The following is a 21,344-nucleotide window of genomic DNA, read 5'->3' as shown; positions in this document are numbered from 1 at the left end:
AAACTAGTTTCTTATAGTTATATTTATAGTATGAAATTATTTTGGCTAGATTCGAGCCAATCGGAGTTGGAAAATCAAGGGAAAGGTCTTCTTATCGATTGATTGAGCGAGGTTTGAGGTAAGTGACTTGTCTAATCTTGTATGAAGGAAATTCCTCTTAGGATTTGGTACTGTTATGGTATTTGCAAACGATGCGTACTCGGTCTAAATGTTGAAAAATCGGGGATTTTTTTTCTAAGTAGTTCCTTTTTAGTTTTCCTTAATTGAGTTATTCTAGCATGTGTAGTCATCATGTTTAGCCTAATGTTACATGTCTACGTGTCTTATCTCTTACTTGCAATTCGTGCAACATGCTTAGTTGAAATTCATGCCTTCTTTGATTTCGTACTCATTCTTTAACTGTAGAATTCCTTGCTTGAAATTTCATTGTTCCATTTGTTATGTGTTGTTTCCATGATTTTTGTTGAAATAGCTGTTTGGTTGTGGCACGAGATTTCTACCGTGCGGAGTGTTATTGTGGCACGAGGTTTCTTCTGTGAAGAGTGTTATTGTGGTACAAGGTTTCTACCGTGCAGAGTGTTATTGTGGCACGAGGTTTCTGACGTGTGGAGTGTCATTATGGCATGAGGTTTATGCCGTGAGATTAACATTGTTTTCACGAGGTTTCTATTGTGCCGTTGTGAGATATTTACTTTTGGGACTACGAGGTTGTACCTCGGGAGTGTCCCTTGTTGTTTACCTCTATTTGCTATATTGTTGTTGTTGTTTCTCAACTCGTAACATTCTTGTTTCCTTACGTTTTGTAATTGCCTTCTTAAATTCCGTGTTATTATCTTCTGTGAATTTCTATTGTTACACTTCTCTATCATTCATCACATTATTATATCTCTGTCCTATTTTTTTCTATTATTTCTAGTAGGGCCCTGACCTGACCTCGTTACTAGTCTACCGATGTTAGGCTTGGCAATTACTGGGTACCGTTGTGGTGTACTGATTACTACGCTTCTACACATCTTTTTATCCAGATCCAAGTACGTCCTACCATACCAGGTACTAGTGAGTTAGTCGTGCGTGGAGACTTCGAGGTATATCTGCCAGCGCACACAGATCTCGGAGTCCCCCTCTACCCTTATTATGTTGTCTTCCCTTATTCTCATTAGACTCTGGTGTATAGAGATACTTCACATTATCTTTAGAGCTTGTGACTTATTCCTACTGGGTTTTGGGAATTGTATTTATTTTTTTGGATCGCAGTTTTTATTTATTTCAGTTTTTGAGGTTTGAGTTTCAGCTTTGTATTCAGTTATTCTGCATTGTTTCTAGGATTAGCTAGTCTTAGAGACTAGGTACCGTCACGACATCCTACAGAGAGAAACTAGGGTCGTGATAGAACGGCCCAATCCACAAGAGTGTTTTATAAAAATTCTGTGGCGAACAGCCTGATCCCATCAAAATGTGTTCACTGCCAAGGGTAAAAAACAATGAACCATAGATGCATCTATTATACTGCAGAGGCGAACGACCCACTCTCATATGAATGTGGTACGTAATCCTACCGAGGCGAATTGTAAGCGCCGTGAAATTTCTACTCAAAAACCCGAATCCATTAGTGCCAAGTTAGGATCATGTGTTAGAAATTCATAAAGTTCTTTAGCTCGTTGTGGTTTGGACTCTTTGGATTGATCTATGCATTAAATAGTTAAGGTATAATGGTTTCCAGGAAAATGCATTTCTGCGGTCCATTATGTGATTGCATAATAGCTATGCGGACCGCATAGTCGTCGCAGAGCCACACAATTTGTTGGTTAAATTGAGGTCAACTATGCGGCCAATTATGCGATCACATAATCAATATGTGGGCAGCATAGTCATCGCATAATCCCCTAGGAATTTTTGTGGGAAGCAGTTCTGCGGTGCATTATGCGACCACAGAACATGTATGTGGACCGTATTTTTGTCGCATACCCAGACAGTCTGTTCAGGTTTCGGGACCATTGTTGTGGTCCATTTTGCGGGCCGCATGTCAATTTTGCGATCGCATATGCGACTGCAGATCTGAGTCAGGGCTCCAGATTTCTAAATTTTAAACTCGACCCCCAAGTTGTTATATCCTGTGCAATAGCTCATTTTGAGCCTACTTTCTTGGTACTTTTAGAGTGAGAAAGAGGGTCTAAGATAAGGGAAGTGCCTTTCATCAAATTGCTTCACAAATCCTTCTTAAACCATTGAAAATAATCAAGTGAGTCACCTAAATCTTCATCACAGGAGGTAAGACTTCATCACCTAAGCTCTTAATTTTAATCATATCTATAGGGGCCATTAGTGAGATAATTCATGGGGATAAGGGTGATTACATTGCATGCATGTGTACTTAGAAGATATGGGAAAATTATAAATAGAGAGGCATGGGGAAAGGGCTAGTGTAATCTTGCATAAAAGGACCATAAGGCCTTGATGAACACTCAACGCTTGATAAAATGCTCAAGTGAGCTTAAACTATGATCTTTTCCTGATTATGGGTTCAATTGTGCTACATTGCTTAAATAGATTGAAGTGTGAACATTCCGGACTATTATAGGATTAAGGGAATGCTCAATCGAGGTATGTATGGCTAAAACCCCATCTTTTAGAAATTGAGCTCTGTTGGTGTTTGTGTAAATGCGGCAAGATTAAGGTTGGATTGTTATATTGATTGATGTTTCACATGAATTTGAGTTGCAACCTTATAGGTGTGATAAATGTCTCTCAAAGTGGTCGAAGTGTTATTCTTGATAACTTGAAAAGGTGCAATGAATATGAATCATGTATTGAAATGCCTAGACCTTAAATTAAGATTGAAGTTGCATATGTTGTGCCATCTATGTGAAGTCTCGTCTATGCTTACCATTTTATTTGCTCTTGTGTGCACATATTATCCTAAATTACAAATCCAACATTGGAATTGGAAATGATGTGAGATGTGGCCTAGTGCCAAATATATGACGTGATAGTTGTGGCCCCATGTGCCTATGAAATGATATATGTGAAACAAAGATTGAAATGAGATGATTGATGGAAAAGGGAAAAGCCTTGGTAAGGCGGTCTAGCCGATCGGGCCGAGATCAGACACCATGCCGCACACATGGTGGTATTGCTTCTATGATTGAAGTGTATGTCTCAAATGAGGCAACCTAGCCGATCGGGTCGAGATCGGACTCCGCTCAAGATAGCGGTGGTATTGCGGACAATGATGAACAGTATGAAATGCTCCAAAACTAAAAGCTATGGGAAAATGATGTGAAAATTGTATGATTCTTTTATTTGATAATATTGTGACCATTTAAAGTGTTTGAGTTATACTTGTGAATTCCTTATTCTTGTATCAAAGTTCTTTCTAACTAGATGGTGTTTAGTTATACATACTAGTACTATTCCATGGTACTAACGTCTTTTTTGCTGGGGGCGTATATTTTTAAATGAATGTAGGTGGCTCTGTAGCGGACAATGCCGATCGCGCATAGCGGAGTGTCCTCCTCTCAAAGTCTTGGTGAGCCCCTTATTCCTTCAAGGGGTTATATTGTATATCTTTTGTTGTAGACTTCCACTTTTGAGGTATAGCCGGGGCCTTGATGTCGGCGTTGTTATAATTTGTCTTTTGTATCCATAGGGGCTCCGTAGACGTTCATGTGGGTTATGTAGGGGTGTTGGACGAGTCTATGAACTAGGTTGAAATCTTAAACTCATGTTTCTCTAAATTGTAACTATATGGGATCTTGGAAACTTAACTACGATTTAAGGTTGTGATATAAAATGAATCAACAATGTTGAATGTACGATTTTGCTATTGGCTAAATAAACAAATACAGGGTTTCTTAATCGTATCGAGCTGGGTAGAACTTGATAAAAAGGCTTGCTCAGTTGGGTTCACTCGATTGAGCACCGGTCACGCCTCCCGAGGTTGGACGTGACAAACTTGGTATCATAGCCTATGGTTTTAAAGTGTCTTAGGATGTCTCGGAGCTGTGCCTAGTAGAGTCCTTCTTATCGGTGTGTAGTCGACCACATCTATAAGTTGGAGGCAACTTGGGTATTTAGGAATAACACCCTTCTTTGATATTCTGGATCGTGCGGCAAAACTTGTTATGAAACTATTCCCCCTCTAACTAGTGCATTGTTCTATCTTTCAGTAAATAGCACTTAAGAAGAAAGCGAGAATTGGCCAAGGAGCCAATGCCACCTCAGGAGTGGCTGATGAATCACTTCTTGATACTACGGGTGAGGGTATTCGCCCTGCTATCACCTTGCTTGGTTCTTCTATTCCAGAGCAGACTACCCCAGTTCCTACACCTGCGGAGGGTACCACTATCCCTCTCATTGATACTCATATTCTGCCTCCATCCCCAGCTTCCGGTTTTGGTATTTCTGATGGGGATCTTAGGGGAGCTATTCAGATGTTGACCCAGCTAGTGGCCTCTCAGGCCTAGAGGTCCAATGTTGCGCCCAGTTCATCCAGCCAGCAAGGGGATTCCACCAGTTCCAAGGTGAATAGATTTCTTTAGTTAGACCCTCCAGTATTTTCGGGTGCCAATCCAGAAGAAGACCCTCAGGATTTTAATGATGAGATGCACAAGACCCTCAGGGTTATGCGTGCAACTGAGACAAAGGGAGTAAAGTTGGTTGCCTATCATCTGAAAGGGGTGGCCTATTCGTGGTTTGAGTTGTGGGAAGATTCCCGTGAGGAAGGGATCCCTCCGGCAAGGTGGATCGAGTTTGCCAATGCCTTTATAGATCATTTCCTGCCTGCTGAGACAATGGCAGCCCATGTAGCAGAGTTTGAAAATCTAAAGCAAGGTAACAGAAGTGTGTGGGAGTAACACATGGAGTTTGCTCGCCTGTCCAAGTACGTCATTTATATGTTGCCCACGATGGAGGCCATGGTGCGCCGTTTTGTTCAGGGACTTAATACTTTGATTATTAATGAGGCTTCTACGGCTACATTGAATTCTGACATGAATTATGGGAAGATGGTAGCATTTGCTCAGGCCACAGAGAACAGTAAACTGAAGAACAAAATGGAGAGAGAGGGTAACAGTAAGGCTCGGTCTATGGGAAACATGGGAGAGTCATTAGGTAGGGGAAGATCAGCCTTCAGGGGAGGATCATCAAGGCTGTCCAAGTCTGTTGCACCGTCTTCAGCTAGTGCACCATCATTAGGGCCCAGCTAGCAGTAGTGGAGTCATTTCAGGCCCGGTCAGGGAAACAGGGGATCCCACCAACGGGGTTGGTCAGGATAGAGATACCAGCAGTAGCAGAGGTCTACGTGCCCCATGTGCGCGAAAATGCACTCAGGGACTTGCTATTTGGAGTTGCCTATATGCTATGGATGTGGGATGAGGGGTCATATTCAGAGTCATTGTCGTGTATCCTGCCAGGGAGCGGGTAGGGACACAATTCGATCATCCAGTCCAGCAGCTGCTACATCTTCAGCCCCCTCTCCAGCTCGAGGTGCCCTAGCACCCGCAGGGCATGGCGCAGCCAGGGGTGGTGCGCAGAGTTTAGGAGGACCCAACTGGGTCTATGCTATGAGTAGTCGCCAGACTGCAGAGGCTTATCCAGATGTTGTTACATGTATTCTGACTGTCCAATCTCATGATGTGTATGCATTTATTGGCCCTGGTTCCACCTTGTCCTATGTTACACCTTTTGTTGCTATGGAATTTGGGATAGAACCGGATCAGCTTCATGAGCCATTTCGGTGTCTACTCTGGTTGGTGAGTCAATTACGACTGCTCGAGTTTATAGAGGTTGTGTTGTTACGGTACGGGGTAGGGATACCACGACTGATCTTATTGAATTAGGGATGGTCGATTTTAATGTAATAATGGGAATGGATTGGCTTTATTCATGCTTTGCCAAACTTGATTGTCGTACTAGAACCATGAGGCTTGAATTTCCTAATAAGCCCGTTGTTGAATGGAAGGGAGATAATGTAGTGCCTAAAGGTCAGCTTATTTCTTACCTTAAGGGCGTGATGATTATCAAGAAAGGGTGTATCTATCATTTAGTTCGGGTTATGGACACCATGCCGAGGTGCCTAGCTTTGAGTCCATGCTAGTTGTGAATGGATTTCCGGATGTCTTTCCAGATGAACTCCCTGGATTCCACAAGGCAGGGAGATTGATTTTGGGATCGATGTGATGCCAGGCACACAGCCTATATCAATTCCACCTTACAGAATGGCACCGGCGAAATTGAAAGAGCTAAAGGAACAATTGAAGGATTTACTGGAGAAGGGTTTCATCCGGCCGAGTGTGTCATTGTGGGGCGCACCGGTCTTGTTTGTAAGGAATAAAGATGGATCGCTACGGATGTGTATTGACTACCGGCAACTCAACAAAGTCACAATCAAAAATAAATACCCTCTACCAAGGATACATGACTTGTTTGATCAATTGTAAGGTGCTACGTGTTTCTCAAAAATTGACTTGCAGTCCGGGTATCATCAATTGAAGATAAAAGAGCAGGATATTCCAAAAACAGCTTTCAGGACTCGGTATGGGCACTTTGAATTTCTGGTGATGTCTTTTGGGCTAACAAATGCCCCGGCAGCTTTCATGGATCTTATGAATCGAGTCTTCAAGCCTTTTCTAGACACATTTGTGATAGTGTTCATTCACGATATTCTTGTGTATTCCCGAAGTCGGGAGAACCATGTTGACCATCTCAGGGCAGTTCTGCAACATCAATTGTATGCAAAATTTTCGAAATGTGAATTTTGGCTTGAATCTATCGCGTTCTTGGGTCATGTTGTCTCCAGGGAAGGAATTATGGTAGATCCACAAAAGATTGCAGCAGTGAAGAATTGTCCTAGACCTACCACTCTAACAGAGATTCGTAGTTTCTTGGGTTTGGCTGGGTACTACAGGAGATTTGTGGAGGGGTTTTCTACTCTTGCCTCTCCATTGACTAAATTGACGAAGAAAGTAGTTAAATTCCAATGGCCTGATGCTTGTGAAAGGAGTTTCCAAGAATTGAAATCAAATTGACTACAGCACCGGTGTTAACCCTGCCAGAGGGTACAGAGGGATTTGTGGTGTATTGCGATGGTTCAAGGATCGGGCTTGGGTGTGTGTTAATGCAACACGGCAAGGTTATAGCTTACGCTTCTAGGAAACTCAGGAATCATGAAAAGAACTATCAAACCAAGACTTAGAGCTTGCGGCAGTGGTATTTGCGCTAAAGATTTGGCGACATTATTTGTATGGGGTCCATGTGGATGTATTTACGGATCATAAGAGCCTTCAATATATTTTCAAGCAAAAGGAGTTGAATCTGAGACAGAGAAGGTGGCTAGAGTTACTCAAAGACTATGACATTGATATTCTCTATCACCCGGGAAAGGCTAATGTTGTGGCGGATGCTCTCAGTCGAAAATCTATGGGAAGTTTGGCTCATTTGAAGGCGTTTCAGAGGCCTTTGGCCAGGGAGGTTCACCAGTTGGCTAGTTTGGGAGTTTTCCTTGCGGAATCTAATGAAGGAGGAGTGGTTGTGCAGAATAGGGCTTAATCATCGCTTGCAGCGTAAGTAAAAGAGAAGCAATTCAACGATCCATTGTTACCACAACTAAAAGAGGGGATTCATAAACACAAGACCACAACTTTTTCCTTTGGCATGGATGATGGTACCCTACAGAACCAAGGCCGCCTATGTGTTCCGGATATTGACGGTCTTCAGAAAAGGATCATGGTAGAAGCTTACACTTCCAAGTATTCCATGCACCCAGGTTCTACAAAAATGTATCATGATCTCAAGGAAATTTATTAGTGGAACAACATGAAAAAGGATGTGGAGGCCTTTGTGGCAAAATGTCCGAACTATCAGCAAGTGAAGGCCGAACATCAAAGGCCCAGTGGATTGGCCCAAAGCATAGAAATTCCAATGTGGAAATGGGAGATAATTAACATGGATTTTGTGGTAGGGATGCCGCGCACTCTGCGCATGTTTGACTCAATTTGGATAATCATGGATCGACTCATGAAATCAGCGCACTTCTTGCCAGTTAAATCTACCGACACAGCGGAACAGTATGCTCAGTTGTATATCAAAGAAATAGTCAAATTGCATGGCATTCTAGTCTCAATCATGTCAAATCGAGGGGCTCAGTTCACAGCCAACTTTTGGAAGAAATTTCAGCAAGGTTTGGGTACGCAGGTAAATCTTAGCACAGTTTTTCATCCTCAAATTGACGGGCAAGAAGAGCGGACTATTCAGACCCTTGAGGACATGTTGCGTGCTTGTACTCTCGATTTCAAGGGTAGCTGGGATGATCACTTGCCACTCATAGAATTTTCTTATAACAACAGCTTTCATGCTAATATCCAGATGGCACCATTTGAGGTGTTGTATAATAGGATATGTAGATCTTCCATTGGGTGGTTCGAGGTTTGAGAAGCTAAATTGATAGGGCCAGACCTCATGCATCAGGCTATGGAGAAAGTCAAGATTATTAAAGAGAGGTTGAAAACTGCTCAAAATCGCCAAAAGTCTTACTCTAACGTTTGTCGCAGAGATTTAGAGTTCAAAGAAGATGATTGGGTATTTGTGAAGGTTTACCCTATTAAGGGTATCATGCGGTTTGGAAAGAAAGGAAAATTGAGTTTGAGGTATATCGGGCCGTACAAAATCATTCAGAGGATTGGTCAGATGGCGTACAAGCTCGAACTGCCACCCGAGATATCATTGGTACACCTGGTCTTTCATGTGTCTATGTTGAAGAAGGTGGTGGAAGATCGTCCACTATTGTGCCAGTTGAAACTATTGAGGTTAATGAAGAGTTGTCTTATAAAGAAGTTCCAGTTGCCATTCTTGACAGAAAAGTCCAAAAATTGAGAAATAAGGAAATTGCCTCCGTAAAAGTGTTATGGCGGAACCAGCAGGTTGAGGATGCCACTTGGGAAGCAGAGAAGAAATGAGAAAGAAGTACCCACATTTGTTTGTATAGCCATGTAATAGCTTTTTATGCATTTGGTCCCTATGAACTCTTATCTTTTGATTTGATCTATGTAAAACTGTTCTAATTTGGCTATATGTTTCCTATGCGGCCATGGTTGGTGTTGTACAAGTTACGTTATGTCAATGGGACATATATATGTTGTTAGGATATGTTTCTAGGGCCCTCTGACAGGTGGATAGGCCTAGATACAAAGGAAACGTTGGCAAAAATTTTAGAAATTTAGGGAGTTAGCCAAATTTGGGGTTGTTCATATGTTTCATGTTGTGAAAAGCTGAGGTTGTATCAAGATTGTTGATGAGTGAACCTTGATCCTCATTCGAGGACGAATGATCTTAAGTGGGGGAGGATGTAAGGCCCCGTGAAATTTCTACTCAAAAACCCGAATCCCGTAGTGCCAAGTTAGGATCATGTGTTAGAAATTCATAAAGTTAAATAGTTAAATTCATGTGTTTCTGACCCTTTGGATTGATCTATGCATTAAATAGTTAAGGAATAATTTTTTCCAGGAAAATGCGTTTTTGCGGTCCATTATGCGATCGCATAATAGCTATGCGGACCGCATAGTTGTCGCAGAGCCAGACAGTTTGTTGGTTAAATCGAGGTCAACTATACGGTCAATTATGTGATCGCATAATCAATATACGGCATGCATAGTCATCGCATAATCTCCTAGGAATTTTTGTGCGAAGCAGTTCTGCGGTGCATTATGCGACAGCAGAACAGGTATGCGGACCGCATTTTTGTCGCATACCCAGACAGTTTGTTCAGGTTTTGGGACCATTGTTGTGGTCCATTCTGCTGGTCACATGTCAATTCTGCGATCGCATATGCAATCGCAGATCTGAGTCGGGGCTACAGATTTCTAAATTTTAAACCTGACCTCCCTGTCGTTATATCCAGTGCAATAGCTCATTTTGAGCCTACTTTCTTGGTGCTTTTAGAGTGAGAAAGAGGGTCTAAGATAAAGGAAGTGCCTTTCATCAAATTTCTCCACAAATCCTTGTTAAAACATTGAAGATAATCAACTGAGGCACCTAAATATTCATCCCAAGAAGTAAGACTTCGTCACCTAAGCTCTTAATTTCAATCATAGTTATAGGGGGCCATTAGTGAGGTAATTCATGGGGATATGGGTGATTACGTTGCATGCATGTGTACTTAGAAGATATGGGAAAATTATAAATAGAGAGGCATGGGGAAAGGGCTAGTGTAATCTTGCATAAAAGGACCATAAGGCCTTGATGAACACTCAACGCTTGATAAAATGCTCAAGTGAGCTTAAACTATGATCTTTTCCTGATTATGGGTTCAATTGTGCTACATTGCTTAAATAGATTGAAGTGCGAACATTCCGGACTATTATAGGATTAAGGGAATGCTCAATCGAGGTATGTATGGCTAAAACCCTATCTTTTAGAAATTGAGCTCTGTTGGTGTTTGTGTAAATGCGGCAAGATTAAGGTTGGATTGTTATATTGATTGATGTTTCACATGAATTTGAGTTGCAACCTTATAGGTGTGATAGATGTCTCTCAATGTGGTCGAAGTGTTATTCTTGATAACTTGAAAAGGTGCAATGAATATGAATCATATATTGAAATGCCTAGACCTTAAATTAAGATTGAATCTGCATATGTTGTACCATCTATGTGAAGTCTCATCTATGCTTACCATTTTTTTTGCTCTTGTGTGCACATATTATCCTAAATTACAAATCTAACATTGGAATTGGAAATGATGTGAGATGTGTCCTAGTGCAAATATATGACATGATAGATGTGTCCCCAAGTGCCTATGAAATGATATATATGAAACAAAGATTGAAATGAGATGATTGATGGAAAAGGGAAATGCCTCGGTAAGGCGGCCTAGCCGATCGGGCCGAGATCGGACGCCATGCCGCACACATGGTGGTATTGTTTTTGTGATTCAAGTGTATGTCTCAAATGAGGCAACCTAGCCGATCGGGTCAAGATCGGACTCTGCTCAAGATAGCGGTGGTATTGTGGACAATGATGAACAGTATTAAATGCCCCAAAACTAAAAGATATGGGAAAATGATGTGAAAATTGTATGATTCTTTTATTTGATAATGTTGTGACCATTTCAAGTATTTGAGTTATACTTGTGATTTCCTTATTCTTGTATGAAAGTTCTTTCTAATTAGATGGTGTGTAGTTATACATACTAGTACTATTCCATGGTTCTAACGTCCCTTTTGTCGGGGGCGCTATATTTTTAAATGAATGTAGGTGGCTTCGTAGCGGACAGTGCCGATCGCGCGTAGCGGAGTGTCCTCCTCTCAAAGGTTTGGTGAGCCCCTTCTTCCTTCAAGAGGTTATGTTGTATATCTTTTGTTGTAGACTTCCACTTTTGAGGTATAGCCGGGGCCTTGTTGCCGGCGTTGTTGTAATTTGTTTTTGTATCCATAGAGGCTCTGTAGACGTTCGTGTGGGTTATGTATGGGTGTTGGACGGGTCTATGAACTAGGTTGAAATCTTAAACTCATGTTTCTCTAAATTGTAACTGTATTGGATCTTGGAAACTTAACTACGGTTTAAGGTTGTGATATAAAATGAATCAACAATGTTGAACGTAAGATTTTGCTATTGTCTAAATAAACGAATGCAGGATTTCTTAATCGTATCGAGCAGGGTAGAACTTGTTAAAAAGGCTTGCTCAGTTGGGTTCACTCGATTGAGTGCCGGTCGCGCCTCTCGAGGTTGGGGCGTGACACAAATGGCTCAATTCCATTAGAATAAGAAGCTTTCACTAGTCCTTGACCCCACTCGCGAATAAACGTGTGAGTTATGAATTTTAAGGAAAACTTTTGATGAAAACGTATAGCGTAGGAGAAATCCGTAGAAGGAGCACAGTTATTCTGCGGCTAATCATGTAGCTCGTCAAATCTCTATAATATCGAGTCTACCACTCTACACAAGTCTAGTCTCAAGTCGTAACATAAAATAAAGGAATTTAATAGGCAAGAAACATCTCAAATAGTACAGTTATAGCATGGCGTGAACCTAAGTCTACCCAAACATATCATGAATCTTGCTACGTACGGACTCTCGTTACCTCCTGTGTACGTAGCCCTCGCAACAAGTAGCACATATCAAACACATCACCTAGGGGTAGTTTCCCCCTCACGGGATTAGACAGGAGACTTACCTTGCTCCGAAGTTCCAAACCGGCTCCAACACAACTCTAACCAAACTGATGCCCGTCGCTCCAAAACTAGTCAAACAATGTGCAAACCAATAAAAATATACTCTAATACTCATAATAAATCAATGCATAACAATTCCCAACTGCGCTCAAAAAGTCAATTAAATCAACCCTTGGGCTCACGTGCCCAGATTCCGAAAATATTCGAAGATAAACTTTACCCATAACAATACGAACTCAAATATATGATTTATTCTCAATTCTATGCCCAATTTGATTGTCAAAATCCAAAAATACCAAATTCTAGGATTTTTACCAAAATCCCAAATTTCTATTAATTTCCATGTTTAAATCCATAAATAAACCATGTATTTAACTCCCAATATGCTGGAATAACTTACCTCGACATGGATGATGAAAATCTTCCCTCCAAGAGCTCCAAAAATTGCCAAAACAAATGAAAATGGGATAGAAAATCTTCCCGCATTTAATTCATTTTGCCCAAGCCTGCTCCTCTTCGCGATCGCGGAAAGACTATCGTGATTCCATCAGCCCCTGCTTCATCACTACGCGAACGCATGAATCCATTCGCGAATGCGGTTGTCCAGCCCAGGACACTATGCAATCGCACCCCTTAGCCCACGAATGCGAAGAACAATTCAGCATCTGCTTCCATTTACCTTCCGCGATCGCATCTCCCTCTTCGTGGTGGCAAAGCATGCCAACGACACTAGAAACCAGCAACTGTAAATCACCCAAACTTTGGCCAAAACTATCCCGAATCACACCCGAGGCCCCCAGGACCCCGTCCAATTACACCAATAAGTCCCAATATCTTATACAAACTTATCCAAAGGCTCAAAACTCCACAAATAACATCAAAATCTTTCTTTCAACTCTCAAACCTCCAATCTTCGACGAACGCGTCCGAATTATATCAAAACATTTAGGAATGACGCCAAACATTACACACAAGTCACAAATCATGATAAAAACCTATTCCAAGGCTCGGAACCCCAAACGGACATTCATAACACAAAATTCCACCTCAAACCAAACTTAGGAAAATTCAAAATGCCAAATTCCTACAATAAGCGCTGAAATGCTCCCGGGCGACCCGATACTCAACCCGAACATATACCCAAATCCAAAATCATTATACGAACTTATTGGAACCTTCAAATCTCGATTCTGAGGTCATTTACTCAAAAGTCAAACCTTGGTCAATTCATCTAACTTAAAGCTTCCGAAATTAGAATTTTCCTTCTGAATCGACTATAAACTTCCCGAAATTCAATTTCGGCCACGCGCACAAGTCATAATACTTGAAGTGAAGCTACTCAAGGCCTTAAATCGCCGAATGACATGCTAGAGCTCAAAACGACCGGTCGGATCATTATTCTCCCCCACTTAAACATACATTCGTCCTCAAACGTGCCAAGAACTGCTCCGGAGTTGTCCATAATCGTTGTTTAACACCTCGTGCACCTACCCGCGCCACCACAACCCATGTGAGCACATTATCTTAGGCCATACTGAACATCCTCCCTATTACCTTAGCTAACAAGCCTTAGAACCAAATTACAACATCCAGAATTTTCCATGAGACCCGATTCTAACATACGAACACTACGTCAATCCCTACACACTGTACCTAACCCTGGTCATGCACCTATGCTGAAATCACACACTACACCACTTAAGTTATTTTCCCATAATAACATCCTTCGACCACAATAGATGCACTTTAACGAATCTGATGCCCGTAATACACCCCATCACACATATAAACCATGTTCCAACTCTCGTAATGCTGCCACGACGAAAGAGATGTGTAGAAACTCATAATCACCTACCAAATCAATAAATCATGGAGTCTCTCCACATGATAGGGGTCACTACCTTGTTCTAAACTGGATAACGATATTTCTCTCTAATATACCCCACATAAATCAGATCGTACCGATTTCAGGTCCAATAAACTCGTCTCACCCAATACAAGCTGCTCGGCAATAGGCCACCTCAAACACTGACCAAAATCTCATATGATGCCATCAATGCACCAACAAGATAAAACTTGAATATGACATATAAGGAAGAATGAACTCCAAAAAAATAACTACCCAGCCTACATAATGAATAAAATGATCGAACAGACGCTATGAACCCTTCTTAGAGGATGAGAAACCAAATACACAAGAATGGATATAGGGAACCGTACTTATCATCTAACTATTGTGGCGTGCAACCTTATCCATACATGATACAGTTGTTGTGTGCAACTCGATCCAAGCAGCGTGTCTGTGATGGGGTGACACCTGATCCACACATAACAGTGAATAAGGGAATACCCATCAAGCCATAATGCTTATACTTACGACATACCGAATATCGACCATAAGAATGCCAAGTGCAAAAATACAACCCTGGGGATATGGATAGCGCCATACGCTACACAACCCAAGCATAATTAAGGTGCGATAAATGACCTGCATTTCGAGAGCCATCCTGCTCATATATCACCATAAGCTACACGGGACCTCAACAACGTGTGAATAATCAAGTTGTCTCGCAACCCACATGACACAGTAGAGTATTGACATCCAATTCCCGATGACTCCCCCGTAAGCAATGTTATGACGACTGAACACATCCGACCTGACGTAGAGCACATATTCACTTTAGGTCCACCAACAGACCTCAAATAGATTCTGATCATACCATACTGGGCCAATAACATTTCAAGGATCCACAATGGCCATATTCATGACACACAAGCATCCATCTAATCTGAAAAACACTTCAACAGTCCACAACCAAATGAATAGAGCCCCTTTCAGGCATAAGCTCTCACATTAGAGATAGTACCAAAATCTCCATTCTTGGTTTCAATCCTTATTAATAAAGTGACTAACATGTCACAATTATAGAAATTTCCCCATGGGATATGCTCCCACAACCTTACGCACCAGGTAGCAAGGTCTGCATCTCCATACCACCAACAGTACTAATGCTGTAAAGCAAATCAAGAATCCGCAAGTCAGTACACAAAACCTTACACAGGACATTGTTCTTAAGTGACACCAAAGAAAATGCCAGCTTACTCTGAACATCTGAATTCTTCCCTGCTCATCTGAGCTCGTGACATTCTTTTCAATACCGAACCGCAGCCTTGATCCTCAACTCCCAATTCCCATATCGCTCACTGCACCTATCGTGCTTCTACATGAGAGTACAAGAATTCATCATAACCTATAAACTACTAGTAGAATAAACACTTCATTTTCTAGAAACCTTTTTCTTGACTCATTTCAGAAGAATCATTGCAACACGCAACTGAATTTCAAACTACAAAAAATACAAACCTCAAGTCGTGATCTAAACCGTCGTATCTCTTTCAGAATCCATTTACACAATAAGGCCATTTGACCCAAATATCTCCCAAATCAATCAAGTTATGACGATTGTCAAGCCTGCACGTACAACCACAAACCACATGTATAACTTAACACGCTGAAGGAACTGATCATTGCCATAATCATGCTGATTCAACAATTACTAACCGAACTAACTTCATCTAATTTACTCTTGACTTGCCTTAGAAATAATAATAGATTCATTCAAAAACATAACGAACTCAATATGCACTCATCCTGAGTGACCCGAATCATGAGGCCACATTGACTCAACACTTGTGAACCATCTCATACCCTCCTCAAGTGCACAATAGCATCTCCAACTAGTACACCTATTCTGCAAGACCTTCCGCAAATCCGAAGCTACTTCTCACTTTCCTCTACTACTGCACCGTAGACCTGATGATAACATAGAAAACTCCAAGCCCCTTTCATAATCCACTACACGAACTCAATCCTGAACCACACAACGGACCCGAAATCCTTAGGCACTGCACTTTAATTCTTGAACCCACTAGGATCATTGTTGAGAGTCACCCACTCTGACCTAGTCTCGAATATAACCAAACTCCAATGCTATGCTAGTACATGAACAGCCCTCAAAGAAGCAACCGGTTGAATTCCTTTCCTTGTACATCACATCCATGTTTACCATGAAAATGGTAATAATAATTAAATTTGATATGGGACGCTAAAAATACGTGATCTATTCTTATGCTAGTTGTTAAGTAGTTGATGCTATATATATGAGACTTAGAAATGAAATGAGAATTAAGGATAGGGTGATAATCAAACCGATAGGCCAATTATCGGGTCCCCGACGTCAATTCTGGAGCTCGGCAGGGAATTGTCAAAGGTGGTCAAAATGTGGTTAATAGTTATGACAAAATCAATAAAGTCTCTTTATGGCCAATGATAAGCAATAAATGAAGAAAAAATATGAAGATAATAAATGAAAGAAACAATATCAAGAGAGTATGTTGGAGAGCAAATGGAATGTTCTTGTATATTTCGTGTAGAGCAACTGAAGCAACAGGGAACTACAAAGTGATAAGGATCCCCTTTATATATGAGGGGAATTCTAACATAGTACAAAATGTATTAATTACAAAGGAAAAGGGAAGGGATATCTATATGACACCCTGATTCATGGCTAGGGTACCACTAGTCTCCGTTAGTCCTAGCCGTGTACCTTGGGAACTCCCCATCTCTATCACAGTCGTGGTCAACATTGTCCTTGGATCGAGTGTCGACAAACCTCGAGGGCAGAAACTCGACCATAACCTTGTAGCTTCGAGACTTTGAGATGTTCTTCAGAGGTGCCTCGATGATGAGAAATTGGACCCTCCGATTTCACCGTATACAGATAGTCCCCGCATTTCTTATAGAGGAGCAATAAGAAATGATTTTGACATCTGACTCTTCGGACTTCTCGCGATGACGTCATACTGATGACACAACCCTTCGTGATTATTGAAACATCTGATGGACTTGTCTTTTCAGCGTTATTCAATGCACTGTCAATTCCTATTTTTCAAAGTGACAGTACCACTGTCGATCTGGCTTCTAATAACACAGTGATTACACCTGTCGATCTGTCTATCAAAGGCATTAATACCGTTGTTGGCCATACTATCACCCCCTATAAATGGGAGCCTTCCAGTAATTTCTTTTTATTTAAGTGCCTTTCAATGTCTCTCTATCCCTTTATTCCCATTATCCTCCTCCATTACTACCTACCATGTTTGGGGTCCATGGACTTTTGCCTGGGCTCTCCTTTGTCAAGCGAGATTATATTGTCTTGTCGTTGTTGTTGTTGTTGTTATGGTCATCACTACTGTCGTCGTTGGCTCAAGATGATGAGATAAAGGGGGTCAGACACTTTTGACTTAAGAGGACGTTTGGACTCTACACCACTTCTCAGGAGAGTGTTCCGGCTATACACCACTGCTCACTCTTCTACCCTGGCCTAGTGTGTCACTTCATCCCTTGGATTTTCCAAGGGATAAAATGGCATAGCCGGCCGTTAATCTTTCACGGCATGATGTCCTAATAAGGAGGACTCAGAGCGATCATGCAAGTAGGGTCGATGCTCACTGAATCTTCAACCTTTAGCTTCGGTGAGCTATGTCTCTTTTTTCTACTTTTTCTGCGTCACTTTCCTCTTCTTTATCTTCGCCTTTTCCTCTTATTCATCTTCGCCCTTGGAGATACCGTTCTAGAGGACTGAGATGAACCCCCAGAGGAGATGGCGGTCGAAGATGCTTCCGCCGAGGATGCATGTCCAAGGAGATGATGCTGCCGAGGAAGAACCTCTAAGAGTAGGTTAAGCTCTAGGTTTTTACTATACGTGTAACTTTTTTCTTCTTTGTTTTTGTGTAAGGACCCTTCGTGGGCTTTTGTAATCATATGTTATGACCCTTCGAGGGCTTTTGTAATCTAGTGCTTTCTGAATACAAAGAAGTTTCTTCAATTTTGTCTTCGATGCTTTCTGTATTTGCCTTTATTCATGTTTATGGAGATTCTGAATGTATGATTATACCGGTTGGTGCCAACATCAAGCCCAGATGTGAATGATTTTTCCTGATTTTTGATTGATTAACATGGCTTCTTGTGGAACCCTTCACCGTTCCTTAGGTCTAGCCTGGATTTGGCCGATAACTCGGGTCTTTGGGACCCTTACATCGAGTTGAATGAAAGTAACGCTTCGAGCCTTGAAACCGTGACTTATCACTTAGGTTTCGTGGTAACCTTTGAGGGGAAATTTGCTCAGAGGCCCGCAGACAGGGACTGCCTTTGAGCTTTTCGAAGGTAGTCCCTAAGTGGAGGTTCGTTCAAATTCGGACCACTTGGAAACTTGCTTCGTACTTAGTGTAGATAGCTTTAAGGCACTGTAGATAGATTCTGGAAAAGGGGTCATCCGAACTCAGACAGTACCTCGGGGCCAAGCCCATACGGATGGAGTTTAAGTGCTTATTTCTTTGGGTACCACCTCGAGCCTTGTAATGATGTCATTGGCTTCCTAGAGCCTAACCTTTTTCTGATGGAGGTCCTCGAGGTCGGGTACCACCTTGGGACTGGAGAAGGTATTATTGGCTTCTTGGAGCCTAACCTTCCCTTTGATGGAGGTCCTCGAGGTCGGGTACCACCTCGGGACTAGCGATGATGTTGTTGGCCTTTTAGAGCCTAACTTCTTTTTGATGGAGGTCCTCGAGGTTCGGTACCACCTCGGGATTGGCAAAGGTGTTATTGGCTTCCTGGAGACTAACATTCCCTTTAATGAAGGTCCTCAAGGTCGGGTACCACCTCGGGATTGGCGATGATGTTGTTGGCCTTTTAGAGCCTAACTTCTTTTTTATGGAGGTTCTCGAGGTCAGGTACCACCTTGGGACTGGCGAAGGTGTTATTGGCTTTCTAGAGTCTAACCTTTTTCTAATGGAGGTCCTCAAGGTTAGGTACCACCTCAGGACTGGCAAAGGTGACACTGGTTAGTGTTTCTAATCGGCTTTGAGGCAGGCGGATCGTCACCGTTTTTTCCATGTATACATAGGGTTATTTCTGCTCTTTTAGAGATCCCACCGTTTTAAGCAGTTGCCCTTCTCTTTCTGAGTCGAACCTTTCATTATTTCAGTACTAACGTACTTGCACAGATTCCCGCTTTAGTTTTCCAATTTTTCCATAGCCATGACTACTGCATCGGGGTCTGCCCGGCAAAGAGGGAAGAGCTCCGCATCTGGAATCAAGGACCAACAAGAGTATGCCTTGAAGATTGCTTCTTTGATAGGAGAAGAACATATAGGGTTAGTGAGAAAAGACTGCAGATGGGGGGAAAAGATGGTGTTACAGATACTTTCCCTGGGTGAGGCCCCCTTGATAGGGTTGTGATCGACTTCTGTTCAAAGTATCGTGTTACCTTGGCGCAGATCCACCCGTCATTTTGGCGAACAGTGTTGATGATGAGATTTTTCGCGGAGAAGGCGGGGCTTGAACTTACGCTCAGTCATCTTATTAGACTCTTACGACCCTTTCACCACCGAGGTATGCTAGGTTTGTGATGTCGATCGACCACGCCCTTCATTGTTGACGATGAGGAAGATGGGGATCAGAAGTGGATGATTCACTTTATCCCAGTGCGGACCACTAACATTATCCCCATGGAGCTTATGCCATTCCATGAGGAATGGACTATACACGTAAGCGGAGCATTTCGTGCCTTTTCAATTTTATCTATGGCGCAAGCTAATTTAGTAATTGTGCCTTCTTTTTCTTTTACTGTAGCTGTTTTGTGGGTGTCGGGCGATATTCCTGATTTGCCAGATTGGGTTCGAAAGTTGGTAACCCGCTCGACCTATGGAGAGCGCAAGTGGCGAGCTTTGTCCCGGGGTAGATGGGAAGCAAAACACCATGGTGCATGTTGTGCTATTTTTTCCTTTCCCTTTCCTCATCTAGAGAGGCATTTTCCCTTTATGCGTATTAATCTTGTTATTATAGGCATCGGAGAGCCTGCCAAGGTGAGTCCATGATCCTCTGGAGAGGGGGAAAGGTTGCCGGCTTCCGGTCTAAAGGATGACAAAAATAAGCAAGAGATGCTTTTATAGGGCGATGGTACTCAAAGAAAGGAAAAACGAGACCAGGGCTTTGGAGAGGAAGCATCGTTTGAGCCTGCCGCATCCGTGGTTCTTGATTCTGGAAAGGTGGTTTCCCCATTGTCGCCTTATTTTATGTCAATAATACTTTGAGGTATACCTGAAATTTGGGGTCGCATACACCGAGCGACCGTGCCTTGATCGGAGTCAACCTTTTCAGAGCTGGGAGAACTGGGTAGGTAGATGTGCGTTAGGCTTTCAAGGAAGCCCAGCGGCTTCACTATGTGGTGAGTTTCGGCATAGGTCTTTCGAGCTTCACGCCTACCCTTCCTTATTGGGTTTTCTTTTGCAGGCATTCGACAAGCTTAAGTTTAGGTTGCTTCATTGTGAAGCCAGGCTACGGAAAGCTTTGGATGAGGAGAGATCCCTTAGGCTCCTTTGTGATGAAAAGGATGTCGAGTTGGTATACTTGCGGTATGAGGTAGGTCGGAGCTTGAATTACGAGAACCTCTTGAAGGAGCAGGTAATTTTCTATTATGGGTGAGCATGCACTCCGCCTTCTAGTTTCCGAGGCTAACGCTTTGTTTATTTCAGTTGTAGAAAAAGACGGAGGCCCTAGAGCACCTTTGGGATTAAGTTGGTCGGGCCAGGCATGAGTATTATGAGCTAAAAGCGCGGGCGGAGGCTCAGGCTTTAGAGGGAAAGGATGCTCTGGCAAAAATTCCCACTTTTGACGCTCAACTTTGCTTAGCTCATATAATGTTTTGATTCAGACAAAAATGATTACAAAGCTCGAGTCTGAGCTTTCAAAGGTTAGGGCTGAGATCGTTGATGGCCAAGCTGAAGCTGTAATGCACCAAACTAGGGCTGATCAGGAGATGGCGATCTATTCAAATTATGTTACCAATGCCCAAGCTGAGCTGAGAAGGATTCTCGACCACGAAGAGGGGGTTGGAGAATATGCTCATTGCAAGTCTCGAAGAAAGACTCTCGAGGAGATCCGTACCAGGGGTTTTGTTCTCTCGAAAGAGTTAGCGCAAGCGAGGGCAGACGATCGTGATGCTCGGCTACTTCTATCTGACCCCAAAGAAAATGAAGATGAGGTCGTAGCCCCAGGGGGCGTAGATTTCTCCATTTGTATGCAGCATTTTCAAAGAATGTTTGTAGATGGAGATTGTGTTT

At 42.3% G+C, this 21,344-nt stretch overlaps 1 protein-coding gene across 1 annotated transcript; it reads left to right on the top strand.

The window, feature by feature from the left end:
• The first annotated feature begins 8,466 nt into the window (after positions 1 to 8,466).
• Positions 8,467 to 8,951, top strand: LOC138879856 (uncharacterized). Its single transcript, XM_070159496.1, has 2 exons — positions 8,467 to 8,602; positions 8,755 to 8,951. Exons 1-2 carry the CDS (start codon positions 8,467 to 8,469, stop codon positions 8,949 to 8,951), a joined length of 333 nt encoding a protein of 110 aa, XP_070015597.1.
• The last annotated feature ends 12,393 nt before the right edge of the window (positions 8,952 to 21,344 follow it).

The sequence above is a fragment of the Nicotiana sylvestris genome, chromosome 10, assembly GCF_000393655.2.
Source record: "Nicotiana sylvestris chromosome 10, ASM39365v2, whole genome shotgun sequence".
NCBI lineage: Eukaryota > Viridiplantae > Streptophyta > Magnoliopsida > Solanales > Solanaceae > Nicotiana > Nicotiana sylvestris.
Note: the sequence above shows the minus strand (reverse complement) of the source record. Positions and strands in the feature narration are given on the sequence as shown.

Coding starts and splice junctions, on each gene's coding strand:
- LOC138879856 (XM_070159496.1), top strand. CDS start 8,467: ATGGAGAAAGTCAAGATTATTAAAGAGAGGTTGAAAACTGCTCAAAAT. Junction 8,603..8,754: donor GAAGGTTTACCCTATTAAGG/GTATCATGCGGT, acceptor TCTATGTTGAAG/AAGGTGGTGGAAGATCGTCC.